This window comes from Delphinus delphis, chromosome 20, assembly GCF_949987515.2.
Source record: "Delphinus delphis chromosome 20, mDelDel1.2, whole genome shotgun sequence".
Lineage (NCBI taxonomy): Eukaryota > Metazoa > Chordata > Mammalia > Artiodactyla > Delphinidae > Delphinus > Delphinus delphis.
The window spans coordinates 8,901,921-8,920,085 of NC_082702.1; the positions used below are offsets into that span (position 1 = coordinate 8,901,921).

Here is an 18,165-nt window from a genome sequence, read left to right on the forward strand (position 1 = left end):
TCCAGGGGCCGGGCTCGCCTGATGAGCTTGTTCCCATGCTGACCGGCTCCCATCTGAACGGCCGAGGCCTTTTTGGCCTAGATTAGTTCTCTCTGTGGTTAGCCTTTTAGGTCCTGGGTTCATTATGTTACTCTTTATCTTCTTCACATTCTCTTTGTGGGTCTTAGTTAATGGAGAAGGAAGGAGTTTTTTATGCTCTCACACATACTTTGCCGTCGTCATGCATGAGGAACTTGAGGAGCTTTTGACATTTTTTACATTTGTTTATTTTTTTAAAGCAACTCCTGCACTTGTGAGAACTGTGTCTGTGGGTTTGGCTCAAAAACGGGATTATTTTTCCAGCTGCTCCTTTCTTAATCCCCCCACCCCACCCCCCACCCTGTACATACTTTGATGTTCAGAACGTCCTGTCAGCAGCATCTGTCACATGTGGAGAGTGCTTTTGTTTTGTAAAGTAAGGGAGATTGGGGTGATGTGGGGGATTTGGCAGAGTCAGGAAGTCGTAGGACAGGGAGCCAGAAGGGATACCCGGAGGTGAGGCAAGTCAGGTGGGAAGCAAGGGGGCCAACAGCAGGTGGGGGTGAGCCCTCGTGTGGTCGTGTCAGGAGGGGCCTGGGACCCTTCCCCTCTCTCCACCTGCTTAGCTCCCTGCCTCTGGCCCAGAGCCGTGGAGCTGGCAGAGCAGTCAGGCCTCGAAACCCAGGGACCGGAGCCTCTTTGCTCGTGGCAGCACCTCTGGCATCCACGGCGCCCCCGCCCCCAGCCGGGACAGACAGAGCCGATGCAGCCCTTTGGGGGAGATACGGGATGGGACGGGGAGCGGCCCCCGCTCTGTCTCCCCGGGCCTCTCGCCCTCAGCGCTGGGCCCCGCGTTCCCATCGCCCTGGGCCAGCCCACAGCCCCCGCGGCTCTCCCCTCAAACCCCGTGCTCACGTCGGCTTTGGGGTTGGTTCATAGGGAAGATGGTGAGTTGGAAGAAGGCGAACTGGAGGATGACGGGGCCGAGGAGACCCAGGACGCCTCCGGAGGCCCCGAGAGGAGCCGGAAGGAGAAGGGGGAGAAGCACCACAGCGACTCAGATGAGGAGAAGTCTCACCGGAGGCTGAAGCGGAAACGCAAGAAAGAGCGGGAGAAGGAGAAGAGGAGATCCAAGAAGAGGCGGAAATCCAAGCACAAAGTAGGTCCTGGCGGATGTGCTGGGCCTCCTGGCGCTGGGCCCAGCCGAGCGCCCCAGGGGCCGAGCTCATCTTGTCAGGCCAGAGGGCACTCTTAATCGGGCTGTTTTTCCTTTCCCCAAATTGGATAAAGACCTTTTCTAAAAGAGTTGGTAGCTCATGCTCCATTGCTGCTAGATGCCCCTAGGTGAGGCGTTTTGCAAGGAGCCCTACCGGCACATTCCAGCAGTGACTGTGCAGGTGGCCAGCCCTCCGCAGAAGCTCTAATCCTCTGCCCCTGTCCTTGCAGCGCCACGCTTCTTCCAGCGATGACTTCTCTGACTTCTCAGATGACTCGGATTTCAGCCCCAGCGAGAAGGGGCACCGCAAGTACAGAGAGTACAGCCCCCCCTATGCGCCGGTGAGTGACTGCTGGTCAGGGACCCCCATGGGGCTCGGAGCTGGGGGTAATGAAATCGCCCATGTTTCCTGAACACTGGCTGTGTGCTGGGCATTCTTACGTGGCACTTTACACGGATTTTAATTCTGCAAGATTAGGTATTGTTTTTATCCCCGCTTTATAGGTGAGGACACTGAGACTTCGAGAACTTCAGCCAGGTTGCACGGCTCTGAAGTACAGGAGCTGGGGTTGAGCCCAGTCAGTGGCTGATTGCCATACTTCTGTATGCCACCTTTTCCCATGGCCTTGGCAGGGCTCGTCATATCCCCTGTCCCCAAGAAAGATGATGATTTGTCCCTGTGAGAGCTGACTTTTCCACTGTTCAGCAGTGTCCTTTTGTGGAAAGTTGGCAAGAGAATGAAACGGTTATGGGAGTAAATCATCTCGGATGTTGTGGGGTCAGAAGTAATATATCACTGAGCTTAAGCATAAATTTAAATTATTTGTCCGGTTTGTACATTTTTTTATTTTCCTCAGGCAAAACCAGTAAGAAGTAAATCAACACAGATTTTCAAATTTTGATAAAAAGTATTTTTAAAGTTAGTAGTTCTTAAAGGTATCCTGTAACTCAGCATCATCCATCATAACAGATAAGTTATTGTAAGGAATAAGAGTTGACATTGATCTACTAATGTAGATTCAGGCTTTAAACCTGAGGGCAGCAGGGAATGGAGAGAACAGCACCAGCTTTGATTGGGAACTAGGGGTTGAGGCATTTTAAGATCTGCTAAAGTGGCACTTCCCTCGTGGTCCAGTGGTTAAGAATCCACCCTCCAATGCAGGGGACACGGGTTCGATCCCTGGTCGGGGAACTAAGATCCCACGTGCCATGGGGCAACTAAGCCTGCGCACCGCAACAAAAACCCAACGCAGCCAAAAAAAAAAAAGGATCTGCTAAAGTAGTTGTATACATCTCCATGTTTTATGTTTTCTTTTTTTTTATAATGAGTGTGGATTTTTTAAATGAATAGACTTTATCTTTAGAGCAGTTTTATTTTTTAAATTTTATTGAATATAGTGAATTTTCAGTGTTGTGCTAATTTCTTCTGTACAGCAAGGTGACTCAGTTATATGTACACGTATTCTTTCATATTGTTTTCCATTGTGGTTTGTCACAGGATATTGAATATAGTTCCCTGTGCTATGCAGTAGGACCCTGTTGTTTTTAGAGCAGTTTTAGGTTTGGAGAAAATGGAGCAGGTAGTCCAGTTCCCTGCCCACCCCACCCCACCCAGTTCCCCAGTTTTTAATGTCTTGCATTAGTGTGGCACGTTTGTTGTAATTGTTTAGCCAGCGTTGGCACGTATTTGATTAGAGTCCATAGTTTACATTAGGGTCCCCCTTTGTGTTTTACAGTTCTTTGGGTTTTGACAAATGCATCTTGTTATATATGCACCATACACTATCATATAAAATAGTTTCAATTCCCTAAAAGTCCTCTTTTCTTTACCTACTCATCAGTCCCTCCCCCCAAGCCCCTCGCAACCACCAGTCTTTTTACTGTCTCTGTAGTTTTGCCTGTTCCAGAATGTCATTTAATTGGACTCATATGTAGCTTTTCCGGATTGTCTTCTTTGACTTAACGATATTCGTTTATACAGTCCCTCCATGTCCTTCTTATTTCTTTTAATTGTTGAATACTCCATTGTCTGAATGTACCAGTTTGTTTATCCATTTACCTATTGAAGGACATCTTGGTGTCTTCCATTTGTGCATGTATGTGTATTTTTGAACTTCATCCAGTATCTCTTGGAACTAGCACACTTTGGAAAGCATCATTTTAAATGGTTTTCTAGTTTGGTTGCCAAATAGTCATTAATTGAATTCTAAGGCCCCAGAAAAATGTTGACTGAGGAGCACCCCTCTTGCCAATCAGGCCTCCTCCCCAAATGAGATTGTTCTATCTACCTGGGAAATACACCCTTCTTTTCCCTCTCCAGTAATTCAGGGGTCGTGGGGCCTGTGTTTCTCAATTGTCTTTAAAGCTGTGGCTCTTTCTGAAGAACAGAAACATCTGGGCCAACAGCCCAGATCTCATTCAGGTGGCTGGGGGCTAGCGTCTCACCCCAGGGACAGCAGAGACACCCAGACAGCTGTGCCAGTTCAGGGAATAGTGGGGATCTTGGTCTGAATCCGAGGCCCCAGGGCCAGCTCACTGTCCTCTCCCCATCAGTCCCACCAGCAGTATCCCCCGTCGCACACCACACCCCTGCCCAAGAAGGCCTACTCCAAGATGGACAGCAAGGGCTACGGCATGTACGAAGACTATGAGAACGAGCAGTACGGGGAGTACGAGGGTGATGAGGAGGAGGACATGGGCAAGGACGACTACGACGACTTCACCAAAGAGCTGAACCAGTACCGGCGGGCCAAGGAGGGCAGCAGCCGGGGCCGAGGTGAGACGCGCAGCTTCTCCCCGAAGTTGTCGGAGCAGGCCCGGGGCTGGGGGTTGGGCGCTCAGTGCAGAGCCAGACAGACCTCATGGGCCACGTGCTCATGGAGCGTCAAGTCTGGGAGAAGAGATGTGCAGTCATGCAGGGCTGAGATAAGCATAGAAGGAGACAGGCAGGGAGCTCTATCCCAAGCACAGGGGACCGGAGTTCTGCCACGTGAGAAGAGGGTCCAGTGCTGAAGCCGTGGTTGGGATGGAGCCAGACTGGCGTGAGGCAAGAGAAGACTGCTGTGGCTGAAGGTGGTGGTGGTGGTGGTTTTTTGTTTTTTTTTTTTTTTTTGGCCACACCCCGTGCCGAGTCCTAACCACTGGACCGCCAGGGAAGTCCCTGAAGGGTTTTTTAAATTCACTTCCTGGTCAGCTATGAAGAGATATAGAAGGGACAGCTCTCACCCCTGGGGACGGTAACTGACAACTGGCGCCTCCTCCCCCAGCCTCCCATCTCCCATCACCTGACAAAGTGTGACTGCAGCCACGGGACTGCCACACCTCTGAACCTTGAACCTGCGGCAGTTAGGAGGATGATGGGGGAGGGCAGAGCACCAGCAACCCAGCCCGGCCTCTTAGAACCATCTCCTGCCAATGATATTTCCCAACCCCAGAGTGCTTCCAGAATTTTCCAGCCCAGCAGTTCTTAGCCCTGCTTGAGGCCCAGCTTGTTGTTTGAGTGACTGGTCATTCTTTCTTTCGGCGGTCTTTCTTAGACTCCTCCCTAGATAGGCCCTGCTCTTTGGGGAGATTCTGGACTAGCTTGTCCAATAGAAATATAATGCAAGCCACCATTCAACTACAAATTTTCTAGTGGTCACATTAGAAAAGTAAAAGGAAACAGATGAAATTAATTTTAACAACACATTTTATCAGTACATTCCAAATCTCACTTCGATATATAATCAAAATAGACAGATGTGACATTTTATATTCTCTCTCTCTCTCTTTTTTAATTAAGTTTTTGAAATTCAGTGTGCACTTTATACTCACAGTATTTCTTAGCTTGGCCAGCCACATTTCAGGTACTCAGTAGCCACACGTGACTGGTGCCTTTGTGTCAGACAGCGCCTCAGTCAGGGTAGTGTAGTGAGTGCTACAGCAGGTGTGTGTCCACGGTGCTCAGCTACCCCTGTCCAGGGGCCCAGGGACCATGAATCAGCCTAGAGCAGCCGGGAAGGCTTCTTAGAACAGGAGGAGGAGGAGGAAATGATTGACCTTGGGCAGTCAGTGGGTTAACTTCCCTTCCGCTGGTGGGTCAACTTCTCTTCTGCTGGTGGGTCCTGCTTGCTCAGACACTCACTGTCTGAATCACCATGCAGGCAACCGAGGCCGTGGCAGGGGCTACCGAGGCCGTGGAAGCCGCGGAGGGTCTCGAGGCCGAGGCATGGGCAGGGGCAGCCGAGGCAGAGGCAGAGGCTCCGTGGGAGGAGACCACCCGGAGGATGAAGAGGACTTCTATGAAGAGGACATGGAAGTAAGGCTTTCTCCAGCTTGGGGTGGGGGGTGGGAGTGGGGGCAGGTGGCTGGTGAGCTGCAAGACTAGGTCTGTAAGACTGAGGTGGAAAGAAAGCATCAAATGGCAGGTTTATGTGTTTAGAAATGTTCATTTATTATTTGGAATAGAGAAAACCTTCCTGTGGTTCAGAATTGAAAAAGTACCAAAGGGTGAGCTGTCAAAAACATCTTCATCTCACTGCTCTCTCAGCGAGCGCCTTAGTTCCCATCCCTGAAGACAGGGTTCCCGAGGGTACTCTCGAAGCATTTAATGCCTTCGCAGTCAGTTGCCTGTTTAGTTACCTCCTACACACACACAAACGCGTGTGCGCGTGAGGAGAACTACCACGCTCACTGTTTTGTCCCTGCCCGAGACCTTGCCACGCTGCCCCTTGTTCTAGCTGCACAGCTGTCCCTTGGGAGCTGCCCAGTGGGCTGGGAGTCCTAAGAGTGAAGACTGCGACCAGCCGCCGCTTAGGCTGTGGCGTGTGAAGAGGGGGCACAGGTGTGAGTCACTGGGTTGCTCACTTGCTTTTCTGAGTTTGACATTGTCCCGAGTGTACAAAAAGGCAGAAAGGGGTGGAGTATATAGTTCAGGACATTGTTCATTGTTCGCCAAATGACACTTTACTGCTTCTCTTCCCTCCGGAATTCCAGTATGGAGAAAGTGAGGAGCCGATGGGAGATGAGGACTATGACGACTATTCCAAGGAGCTGAACCAGTACCGCCGGTCCAAGGATGGCCGAGGACGAGGTGGGCGGGGGCCACGAGGGGCCAGTCTGTGGGGCTCCTCCTGGCAGCTGCTGGCCTCGGGTCCTGGAGGGAGGCCTTGGGTTAACGCCGTTTCTCTCTTCTGCAGGGCTAAGTCGAGGCCGTGGCCGAGGTTCCCGAGGTCGAGGGAAAGGGATGGGCCGGGGCCGTGGTCGAGGTGGCAGCCGAGGAGGGATGAACAAGGGTGGAATGAATGATGACGAAGACTTCTACGACGAGGACATGGGCGTAAGTCGGCTCTTCATTCTGATCTGATGTTTTTACTCAAGGCTTCTTCTTGAAATTCGTTTTTTTCTTTAATGAGTTATCCTCCGAGGCTGGTCTTGTCCCCCTGCTCCCATCAGCCGTTCCCCGTAGGGCCTGTCAGCACTAATTATCTCTCATGGGGGTTGCGCTGCTGGTGAGACCCTCTGTTTTTAAAGGCATATCTTTGTAGCACCTGCAGTCACCTGTTCTCTGAGTCCCTGAGTTAGCCCTGGAGAGTTTTCCAGGGAGGCTCGTGCCGCCTCTTCTTGGAATGAATGCGGTCCCGCGCAGGTGTGTGGCGCGCGAGTCCGCAGCTGCCCACACTCCACGCTCCGGGGCTCAGACCCCACAGAGTTGGGTGCTGGATGGAAGCTGCTGGTCAGCACTCCTGTTACACGGGGGCGTGCTCATCCCTGCCAGCTAGCCTGTTTCACTTTCCCTCCCTCAGAGCCCGTCTCCACCTGGCCTGCACAGGCCCTCCCTACCCTTCCTCTTCATTCCCCTTTATAGTCACACTCTGTGTTCCTAACAGGACGGCGGTGGAAGCTACCGGAGGGGTGACCATGACAAGCCCCACCAGCAGTCCGATAAGAAAGGCAAAGTCATCTGCAAATACTTCGTGGAAGGGCGGTGCACTTGGGTAAGGGGCCAGTTCCAGTAGTACCAGGGTGCCCAGAGCAGGGACACATGCGCCTCTGGGAGTGTTCTGGAGGCCACACTCACTGGGGGCAGTGTTCTGGTGGGCTTGGAGTGATTGTCTGAGAGATGCCTGGAAGGCCTGGAAGACTTAGTTCACTCCTCAGAGTGACTGAAGAGCCAGGACAAGATTGGTGACACATCTGGGTTTTTTTGGTTTGGGAGGATTTTTTTTGGCCAAAATTTTCACCCAATCCATATGGCCTCAAACGTTTTGTTAGAATTGATGCTCATGCAAAGGTGTAACATCCTGGTTGAGTTACTGAACTTCAGTGTTGGAGAGGGAATCATTAAGGCATCCAGACAGAAAATGTGGTCAAGGTCAGCCTTGACCTTCACAGCAGCATATAATGCCAGAAGATGGGCCAATGTCCTGAAAGTTCTGAAGGAAACGAGTATAATCCAGTGTTAGTTCAACCAGGCAGCTTTTTATTCAGGTATACAGGCAGCAGGCAGATATTGGCAAGCAAGTACCCAGGGAGTACTGCACCTGTGTACCTGTCTTAGGAAAAAATATTACTGTGTTTTAAACAAAAGTGTGTTTGTGTGTAAAATAGTCTTTATTATAGTTGCAATTCATATTATTTTTAGAAACTTAAAATATATATAAACAAAAAACAGTAGCTATTCCTAAGAGAATGGGGGGATGGGTATAGAAGAACAGTTTCTTTTTTCAGTTTACCTGGATGTTGTTTTGTTTGGATTGTACAATTTGACTACAAATAGCAGAAAACTCAACTCCACTGGCTTAAACACATAGATGTTTGTCTCTCAGAATAGTCTGGGAATTCCCTGGTGGTCCAGTGATTAGGACTCTGCACTTCCACTGCGGCTGGCATGGGTTTGATCCCTGGTTGGTGAACTAAGATCCTGCATGCCGTGTGGTGTGGCCAAAAAAAAAAAAAGGTCTGGGGCGGGGGTGTGGGGGCATTACAGGGCTGGTACAGTTGTCAGTGGCACCATGGGGGACCCAAGTTCCTTCCTACTTTTTATTCTGGCATCTTTAAGAGTGTGGCTTTTGTCCTCATGGTTGCTTAATGGCTGCTGTGCCTCCAGGCATCACATCCAAGGGCTAGGAGGAAGAAAACTGTGTGAAGGGATTTTTTTAAAAATCAGGGCAGTATTGTCTTCCCTTGGGAGTTTGGGGTTCTCTTAGAAATTGGGGTTCTGTTAGAAAGGAAGAAGCATGAAACTGGATACTAGCAGTTATGCAGCATGTTAACAGTAAGTGAGTAAGAGAGGCGAAGGCAAGAGGAGGAAGAGTTAGAAAGAAGCAGTGAAAGGCAGCAGAACGGAGCCGGGAGGACTGAGGACATGGGGGAGGGAGGCAGGGGCAAGAGAAAGGGCCACACACTTTGGCAGAAGTTTCAGGTTGGTGGGAAACTGCATTTCTGTGTCTGCCTTTCCTGGGCCTCCTGCCCTTTCTGGGGTCGGGGTGGGGGTTTCTGTCGTTGGTCCCTGTGTGCTTCAGCAGTGACAGAGCAGTACTTCCTTTTGCAAACACCTTACCTTTTCACTGCTTCTCTTCCAGGGAGACCACTGTAATTTTAGCCACGACATCGAGCTACCAAAGAAGCGAGAACTGTGCAAGTTTTACATCACCGGATTTTGTGCCAGAGCCGAGAACTGCCCCTATATGCATGATATCCTTTGGTGCCCACATTTGATCTGATTGAGGGTGCAGAGCTCCTTTTCTCCTTATTGGTAATAACAGCTGATCTTCACCACACTTTCGCTCTGTGTGCCAGTACTGTGCCAAGAGCTTTGCGCATCCATCTCTTAACCCTCACATCTGCCCTGTGATGGGTCTGCTCTTCCTAGTCTGCAGATGACTAAACGGAGGCACACACGTTATATGTTCCCTTTACATATACAGTTGACCCTTGAACAACATGGGTTTGAACTCTGCAGGTCCACTCAGATATTGTTTTGTTTTCAGTAGTAAATACTGCAGTACTACACGATCTGTGGTTGGTTGGATCCACAGATGCAGAACTGAGGGTATGGAGGACGGATTACAAATTATACTCAGATTTTTGACCGAGTTGGCGCCCCTAACCCCCATGTTGTTCAAGGGTCAAGTGTACTCTCGAGACTGGCTTATACCATTGCCTGTTACTTTTCTGAGATTTTTCAAATGGCTGTGTAACCATGGGCAAATCGTTGAACTTTTCCCCTCTTCCTGTTGAGTGAGGATCTGAGGACACAGCCTCAAGGCCAGCGTGGTGGGGCGGGAAGCACTACGGAGTGGGGATGTCGAGAACCGGGGTCTCATCTTGGGTCAGCTACCAAACTGCTGTGCAGCTCTGAGCCAGTCACTTCGCCTCTCTGGGCCTCAGTTTCCTTGTCTCTAAAACAAAGGGGCTTGGATTCTGTCCTTGGGTGGGTTTCATGAGGTGAGGCATTTGCCTTAACTTGCCGTGAACGTGATTTTCCGTGTAAGTTGTACCACACGACCGGAAACTGCATCAACGGCGATGACTGCATGTTCTCTCACGACCCCTTGACCGAGGAGACCAGAGAGCTCTTGGACAAGGTAATGTCCAGGCTGACTGCAGCCGTAGCTAATGGGGACCAGGAGGTACGCCTGCCACGGGCCTGGCACTGCAGCCCGCCTGTCTGGCCTCTGTGCAGGACCAGAATCCCCAGTTGCATTGATTGGAGCTGGGCCATGTTTAGGAGGAAATGGAGACTGTATTCTCTGCAGGGAGAATTGAGGTGATCACACATGTGTCTTCTCTCCGGCCGGGACGGTTTTCCCTGGAGGGGCGGCTCCCTAAAAGGAATGTTGCGTGGTGTGTCTCCAAACATACCTTGTGATTTCTTAATTGTCCTTTAGAGAGAGCCCGTGGTATACAAAGAGGAGGTGAGACTTCGGATGGGTTCTGTTTTTGAATTATTTTTTAAGTTATTTGTATTTTTTATTTTTGGCTGTGCTGGGTCTTCATTGCTGCACGTGGGCTTTCTCTAGTTGCGGTGAGCAGGGGCTACTCTTAGTTGCAGTGCGTGGGCTTCTCATTGTGGTGGCTTCTCTTTTTTGCGGAGCACGGGCTCTAGGCATGCGGGCTTCAGTAGTTGTGGTGCCTGGGCTCTAGAGCGCAGACTCAGTAGTTGTGGTGCACGGGCTTAGTTGCTCCGCGGCACGTGGGATCTTCCCGGACCAGGGCTTGAACCCGTGTCCCCTGCATTGGCAGGCAGATTGTTAACCACTGTGCCACCAGGGAAGTCCCTGGATGGGTTCTGTTTTGATGGAAGGGTCAAACATTTCTTTCCAAGTCTTAAGGGTTCTTTTATATAGTAGAAAAAGTATGGGGCAATTGGAGGCTCTCACGATGGGGAGACTTCCTCAACAGTGAGGTATCAGGGATTCCTTAGCAGCCAAATGACATTTGAAACTCATCCTCATGTCTGTTGTTCTCCCTGAGGAGTCAGGCTGAGGACTTTGGGGCCCCCGGTTCCTGTCCTTGATTTCCTGACATCCATCACTGGGTGAATGTGTGCGAGAACACGTGTCCTTTCACATGAAGGCTTTCCTGCCTTCTCTCTGGTTCCCAGAAAGCTTAAGGAGATTGGCTGGTTTTTGAGAATGGAAAGAATCGGTTCCTCCGCCAGGTTCAGGAATCCACCCACGCGGGCCGGGGCTGCCTGAGGGGTTGAGGGGAAGCCCTGCACAAGCAAAGCAAGAGAACGTCCACTCCTCATTGGGAGAGCATTCATGGAGAAAGTTCTCATCTTTGCCAGGCCCTTTGGCCTGTTATCCTAGGAATAGGGTTTTGTAACTGGTAGCTGTCTAGAATCTGTGAGTCATTCACAGGGTAAGGAATGGGAAAAGTCATGGCGGTTTCATTTCTCATTTGACTGAGGACTGCCCCCTGCTGGTGGTTCAGAGTTTGCTCTCTAGACCAGTGCTGTCCAGTAGGAACACCACAGAGCCACAAATTTAAATTTTTTAGTAGCCACATTAAAAAAGTAAAAAGAGGTGAAATTAGTGCTACCAGCATATCTTATTTAACCCAGTATATCCATGTCCAAAGTACCACTTCAGCAGGTAATAAATGATGAAATAATTACGATATTTTGGGGTGTTTTTTTTTGGTACTAAGTCTGAGGAATCTAGTGTTTATTTTCTGCTTATAGCACCCCAGTAGCCACACATGGCCAGTGACCACTATAACGGACAGCACAGCTCTAGACACCCTAATGAAAACTCAAAGCAAATCAAGGTGGCACGTTTCCATTTCTGGTCACAAACATTTTGAGATTATCAGTAACATCCCCTATCTAAAGTCAAGTCTTAGTAGGTTAAAAATGAGTGTTGAACCTGGAAAAACCATTCCAGAATCGAATCTGGGTGGTCAGAAAGTAAAACTTGAACCTTTACAGTGGGCCCAGAGTAACCCTGATAAACGTGTGGGGTCAGCCATTTCCTTCTGTCCTGGACAGAGTTGCAGCTTGATCAACTAGGGCTGGGGCCTGAGGCTCCTGGGCAGCCCTTGGGTCCAAGCTGTGGTGCCACTTAGGACAGGGCCTCGTCATCCTCTCTTGAAATGTCTGTGCTCTCTCTTCCACCCTTTTCTTCAGCTTTATTTTCTTGCTTCTTGGTGATGTTTCTGTCTGTCCAGATACATCAGCTTCCAACCATCCACTCTAGGTTTGAGACATGCCTGCCTTTGGGGCTGTCAGTGACTGTAACGTGAGAGTGAGTGGCAAGAATAAGGCAAAGAATTCCCTCCACCTAGATTCCTCTGTCAGCATTATTTTGCCCCATTTGCTTTATCACTTTGCTCTCGTTTATTTTTTTTCCTTGATCCATTTGAAAATAAGTTGCGTACATTATGGTTCTTTACCATTAAATCCTTCAGTTACCGTTTTATACGTATACTGTTTTATAGTCAGGTTTGTCAAGGTATAGTTTGTATCCAGTCTAAAAAAAAAAGTGTCCCTGTTTAGTTCTGTTAATTTTTTTTGGCTGCGCTGGGCATCATGCGGGATCTTAGTTCCCCAACCAGGGATCGAACCCATGCGCCCTGCAGTGGAAGCGCAGAGCTCTTAACCACTGGACAGCCAGGGAATTTTCCCTAGTTCTGTGAATTTTGACAAACACAGAGAGTCATGTGACCACCTCACAGTCTAGGTAGAGGAAATTCATTCTTTCACCCCCAGAACCCCTCCCCTTTTGTAATCAGTGCCTCTCCCATTTCCAGACCTTGGAAACCACTGATCTGTTTTCTGTCCCTGTAGTTTGCCTTTTCAAGAAAGTCATATAAATAGATATATGGTATGTAGCTTCTAAACGTGTGTGCAGTTTATATAGCCTTTTGTTTTTTGTTTTTTAATAAATTTATTTATTTTTAAAATTTGTTCACTTTGTTGGGTCTTTGTTGCTGTGCGTGGGCTTTCTCTAGTTGTGGCGAGTGGGGGCTACTCTTCGTTGCGGTGCGCAGGCTTCTCATTGCGGTGACTTCTTTTGTTGCAAGCACAGGCTCTAGGTGCGCGGGCTTCAGTAGTTGTGGCATGTGAGCTTCAGTAGTTGTGGCTCGTGGGCTCTAGAGTGCAGGCTCAGTAGTTGTGGCGCACGGGCTTAGTTGCTCTGCGGCATGTGGGATCTTCCCGGACCAGTTCCCCTGCATTGGCAGGCGGATTCTTAACCGCTGGTCCACCAGGGAAGCCCTATAATAGCCTTCTGAATCTGCCGTCTTTCATTCCGAATAAGGCGTTTGAAATTCATCCACATTGTTGCAAGTATTGATAGTTCATCACTGTTTGTTCTTGAGTAGCACTCCACTCAGTGTGGATGATCTGAGATTGTTTATCTAGTCACCAGTTGAAGAACGTTTGATTTGTTATCAGTTTGGGGCAAAAGCTTAGTTGTTTTTTTTTTTTTTTTTTTTTGTCCGTGCCAGTACAGGATCTTAATTCGCCTGTAGGATCTTAGTTCCGCAACCAGGGATTGAACCCGCGCCCCCTGCAGTGGAAGCCCAGAGTCTTAACCACAGGACCACCAGGGAATTCCCAAAGCTTAGAATGTTTAACAAATGGACATGAGCTTATTTCTTATTTCCTTGGCCCATGAACCTTGGCCCACATGTCTATGTGTATCCGCAGGTGTGGCCGTCCTTTTCCATTGAGAGGATGCCTTTGACTTTTGGAAGCCCGGGAATCATTCAGAATCAGTCCTGGCGGGGGAGGTTGTGGGACCCAGCAAGGCCCTGGTTGTGTGGTGTGAGGGAGCTCCTTGCTTCAGAGAGGCCCAGGAAGGGGCGCATGGGTGTCTCTAGGGATAGATGTGCCGGAGGACTGCCTGGATGGTTTGGGTTCAGCTTTTCAGGGTGGGGTGGGGTGTTGACATTTCCTGTGTATCTTATGCATCAGTGTTCTGGGCTCTGATGCGATTCAGCCCCTGCTTTTGAGGCAGCGCTTGTGGCCCAGTGTGGGTGGCGGGTAAAGAGATAAGTGCAGGGAGCTGGCTGTGTCCCTCGCGGGAGTCCTCGTCGGGGTGTCGTGGGGTCTGCGTGAGGGGTGGGGGGGCGAAGTCCTGGAGTGGGAGCCCACCGTGAGGTGAGATTTCTCCCCAGCGTGGAATGAGTGTGGAAGCCCCAATTGTGGGGCACAGTGGGGAAGCAGAAGTGATGGGACCCAGGGAGGTGAGTGTGAGAGAGAGGGTGCCCGCCTTGCCTGGGGACCAGCGATACGCTCGTAGGGGCTGTCCTGTGGGCCAGTGCTTCAGTTCGTTTGGTCATTGAGTTCATTGCATGGCCCAGTGTGCTGAGCACCGTGCCGGGCCAGGGATGGCAGTGGAAGGATCACCTCAGCCTCTGTCCCCCGCACAGGGGCCATTGGCTGGGTGTTCCCGAGTGCTGAGAGGTACAGAGATGTGTGACCCTAGTCTCGGGGGCGAGGGGAGTGTGGCGCATTTGGTGTCTGGACCACGGCATCCCCTCCCTGGATGGGGAGGAAGTTGTGGTCAAGTTTGTTCCTGTTTAATGAGGTATAAGGTCCTCCTTAGGTTTTGCCTACACCTGAGGGCATTCCATTGAGAGGAGCTGGCAGTGCAGGGCTTTGGCTCTGTGACTGGAGGCTGCTCTGCCCGAGTGGGAGTGAGTGCAGAGAGGCTGGGGCAGGGTCCCTCTCAGAGAAGGTGGGGCGCGGGCCGGAGGGCGGGGCTGAGCTGGGCAGCAGCTCCTGGGTGGAGTTTGGGGGTGGGGATAAGAGAAGGGAGGGGTGCGGGGTCCCCCCCTCACAGCCCAGCTAGTGGCCTGCGGAGGAGCAGGAGGTGCATGGAATGAGGTGCGGCCAGATGGAGATGGTACCCGTAGCTCTGGCCAGAGAGGTGGTGTGGGAGCCCCAGCCGAAGGTGGGGAGGTGGGGGGGCAGCGGAGCTGGGAGGCAAACCCAGAGGAGCACCAAGCAACCGGGTAGGCCCGTCAAAGCCTTAACTCCTTTAGTCCCCTGTGCCCCACCCTCTGGAGCCCAGGGAATGCAGGGGAAGGTGCGCTTATCTGTTTTCTTTGCTCATTTATTTAACAAATGTGTGGTCACGCCTGCTTTGTAGCAGGCACTGTTCTGGGCACCGGGGACGCAGTGGTGAGGAGACAGGATCCAGTCATCAGGTAGACGCCGATTACACACTGGGATCGGGGCAGTGGAGGGAATGTGCAGGGAGCCCAGAGACCCTCAAACAGGCTGCCATGGGGGGAGGCTCAGTGAGGAGGTGACACTCGCTGGCCCCAGGTGAATAACAGGCAGGAAGGAGGGGCGAGGGAGGCATGTGCTGGGCTGGGGTCACAGTGCGAGCAACAGCTACAACACGGTTGAGGGACCAAAAGGGGCCAGCTGGCTGGAAGGGAAGCGGGCGGAACGTGGGGCAGTAGAGCAGTCAGGGCTGCCTCTGTGGCTGCGGCCCCTCCGCCGCCCCCGAGAGCAGTGCTAAAAGACACCACGAGGTGCGGGGCTCTCTCAGCACAGCTAGTCTCGGGCAGCGTTTCCCACACTGCGGTGGACACGTGTGAAATGTGGTCCTAGTTCAGCGGGTCCCCCTGTGTTGCTGGTCCACAGACAAACCACACCTTGAGTAGCAGGGCTCTAAGGGAACAGATGTTTTCCACTGATCAGACTTCCAAGTTTTCCGTCCCCTTTGAAGCCAAATTCTTCTTGGACTCTGCGTCCCTGGGTCCACATACTGTTGCTGATGGTTAGGAGAGAGAAAAGCTGGGAACTGCCTGACACCCGCTGGGAAGTCCTGCCTCCGCCACCCACGCCGCCACCACTGTCCCTGGGCGGGGGAGCAAGAGGAGGGGTTGTCTTGAGCAGCGCTGAGGCTGAGGCGCCGGGGCGTCTCAGAGCCCCCGTTAGGGTCCACTAAGGCATGTGTGCCGAGGTCCCCAAGGCCACCTGGGCCCAGGTTGGACAATTTGCTGGGGAGACTCCCAGGGCCGAGCTGGCTGAGATTTAACTCCAATGAGTTAAATCAGGTAGACGCCGATTACACACTGGGATCGGGGCAGTGGAGGGAATGTGCAGGGAGCCCAGAGACCCTCAAACAGAATGCACAGAGGAAAGGCAGGCGGTAAAGGCTGAAACCAGTCACCAGCTTCCAGGAGTCCTCGCCCCCTGGAGTCACACGGGACGTGTATAACTCCTCAGGTTGTGACACACGCGTAGAACGCTGTCCACCATGGGCGTGCAGTAGAGACTCAGTCAGTGCCCAAGGTTTTTATTGAGGGCAGCCTCTGCCTGGCATGTACCAAAATCCCAGACTCCCAGAAGGAAAAGGAATGTTCCGCAGAAAGCATGGTGTTTGTGCAAACGGTTTAGACACAGTGAGCCCCTCTTAGCAGTCAGGAATCCTGGGAACCCTCTCGAAATCCAGGTTCCCAGGCACCAGCCAAAGGCCAACATTGCAAGCTGGCCTTCCAAGAGAAGCAGGCAGGCCTGCAGTGTTAACTTCTGCCCAGGATCCTAATTGGTGAGACGTTCTGCTTGAATTCAGACTTTGGAATTGTCCATCTACCCTGTAACAGGCCTTATGGTGGGCCCTGCGGGTCTTGCCCTTGTGGAGTTGGTAGTCGTCGGGCCAGGAATAAACAAAGATACAACTAAATGTAAAATCTTACAAAGCTTGGGCAGTGCTTTCAAGGGAGCTGATGGTGTTCCAGTAGTAAATACAGGAGACCTGGCCAGTCACTCTGAGTTGACCTTTAATAAGAGACCCCAGCAATTGGGGGATACAGAGCCATACATTAAGAATGGAGGGGAAAACGAATGCCTGGGGAGAGGCCTGGTCCAGGCCAGGACCCTGCTGGGGAAAGAGCTTAGCTGTCCGCAGAACTGAAACAGAGCTGGGTGCTTAGGGTGGAGGAGTCCGCACACCATAGAAGGAAATGAAGCTTCCAGGGTGCTGTGAAGTCCTCCCCAGACACCCAGCCCTGCTGTCAGGCCCTGTGGGTCCTCGTAAGTGACTGGGTTTTGATTACAAGTGCGGTGAGGCGCCCTTAAAATTCAAACAGAACAATGAACTTTTTTTATATATAAATTTATTTTATTTTTATTTATTTTTGGCTGCGTTGGGTCTTTGTTGCTACGCGTGGGCTTTCTCTGGTTGCGGTTAGCAGGGGCTACCCTTCGTTGTAGTGCATGGGCTTCTCATTGCGGTGGCTTCTTTTGTTGTGGAGCACGGGCTCTAGGCGTGAGGGCTCAGTTGTGGTGCTAGGGCTCTAGAGTGCAGGCTCAGTAGTTGTGGCTCACGGGCTTAGCTGCTCCGCGGCATGTGGGATCTTCTTGGACCAGGGCTTGAACCCATGTCCCCTGCATTGGCAGGCGGATTAACCACTGCACCATCAGGGAAGCCCAGAACAATGAACTATTAATCAGCCATGAAACAGATAAAAATAGATTAAAAAAATAGATAAAATAGATGATACAGCTACAACATGGGTGAGCCTTGAAAATGTCATGCTAAGTGAAAGAAGCCGGTCACGAAAGGCCACAATGTTACAGGATTTCGTTTCTGTGAAATGTCCAGAATAGACAAATCCATAGAGACAGAAAGTAGATTGGTGGTTGCCAGGGGCTGGGAGGGAGCAGGGCATGGGGAGTGACTGCTTAATGGGTATGGCATCTTCTTCGGTGGTGTTAGAACTAGATAGAGATGGTGGTTATACAGCATCGCGAATGTACTTAATGTCCTTGAATTGTCCACTTGAAAATGGTGAAATAGTACGTTGCATGTGTTTTGCTGCCAAATAAGACTGGCTCCCCTGTCAGCTGTTCACCGAGAAGGGATGCGGCAGTGGTATGGGGCGATGACTTTTGTGCCAGAGAGGCTTTGTGGTCATTGGCCTTATGCTGTAAGGCAGAAGTCCCCAACCTTTTTGGCACCAGAGACCGGTGTTGTGGAAGGCAGTTTTTCCACAGACCCGGTTGGGGATGGGGGATGGTTTCAGGGTGATTCAAGCGCGTTGCATTTATTGTGCACTTTATTTCTGTTATTATTACATTGTAATATATAATGAAATAATTATACAACTCACCGTAATGCAGAATCAGTTGGAGCCCTGAGCTTGTTTTCCTGCAACTAGATGGTCCCATCTGGGGGTGATGGGAGACAGTGACACCCAAAGTGTGTTGCTTATGTCCAGTCTGCTCCGTAAGATGCAGGTTAATTGTCACTTGCCACTCACTGATAGGGGTTGTTTTTGTTTGTTTGTTTTTGCATTGATAGGGTTTTGATATGAGTCTGTAAACAACCAATTTATTATGGTCTCTGCAGTCAGACCTCTCTGCTGATGATAATCTGTATCTGCAGCCGCTCCCCAGCGCCGGCATCACCGCCTCCGCTCCACCTCAGATCACCAGGCGTTAGAGTCTCATGAGGAACACGCAAGCTAGATCCCTCGCATGC

At 51.0% G+C, this 18,165-nt stretch overlaps 1 protein-coding gene across 2 annotated transcripts in view; it reads left to right on the forward strand.

The window, feature by feature from the left end:
• The window catches only part of ZC3H4 (zinc finger CCCH-type containing 4), a 43,731-nt gene that overhangs the window by 16,115 nt on the left and 9,451 nt on the right, over positions 1-18,165 (forward strand). For both annotated transcript variants that reach the window (XM_060000682.1, XM_060000683.1), the window contains 9 exons: positions 958-1,177; positions 1,465-1,575; positions 3,788-4,010; positions 5,377-5,531; positions 6,209-6,305; positions 6,412-6,551; positions 7,102-7,209; positions 8,797-8,908; positions 9,692-9,801. In XM_060000682.1, coding sequence (XP_059856665.1) covers positions 958-1,177; positions 1,465-1,575; positions 3,788-4,010; positions 5,377-5,531; positions 6,209-6,305; positions 6,412-6,551; positions 7,102-7,209; positions 8,797-8,908; positions 9,692-9,801 — 1,276 coding nt within the window. The remainder of the gene's footprint in view (positions 1-957; positions 1,178-1,464; positions 1,576-3,787; positions 4,011-5,376; positions 5,532-6,208; positions 6,306-6,411; positions 6,552-7,101; positions 7,210-8,796; positions 8,909-9,691; positions 9,802-18,165) is intronic.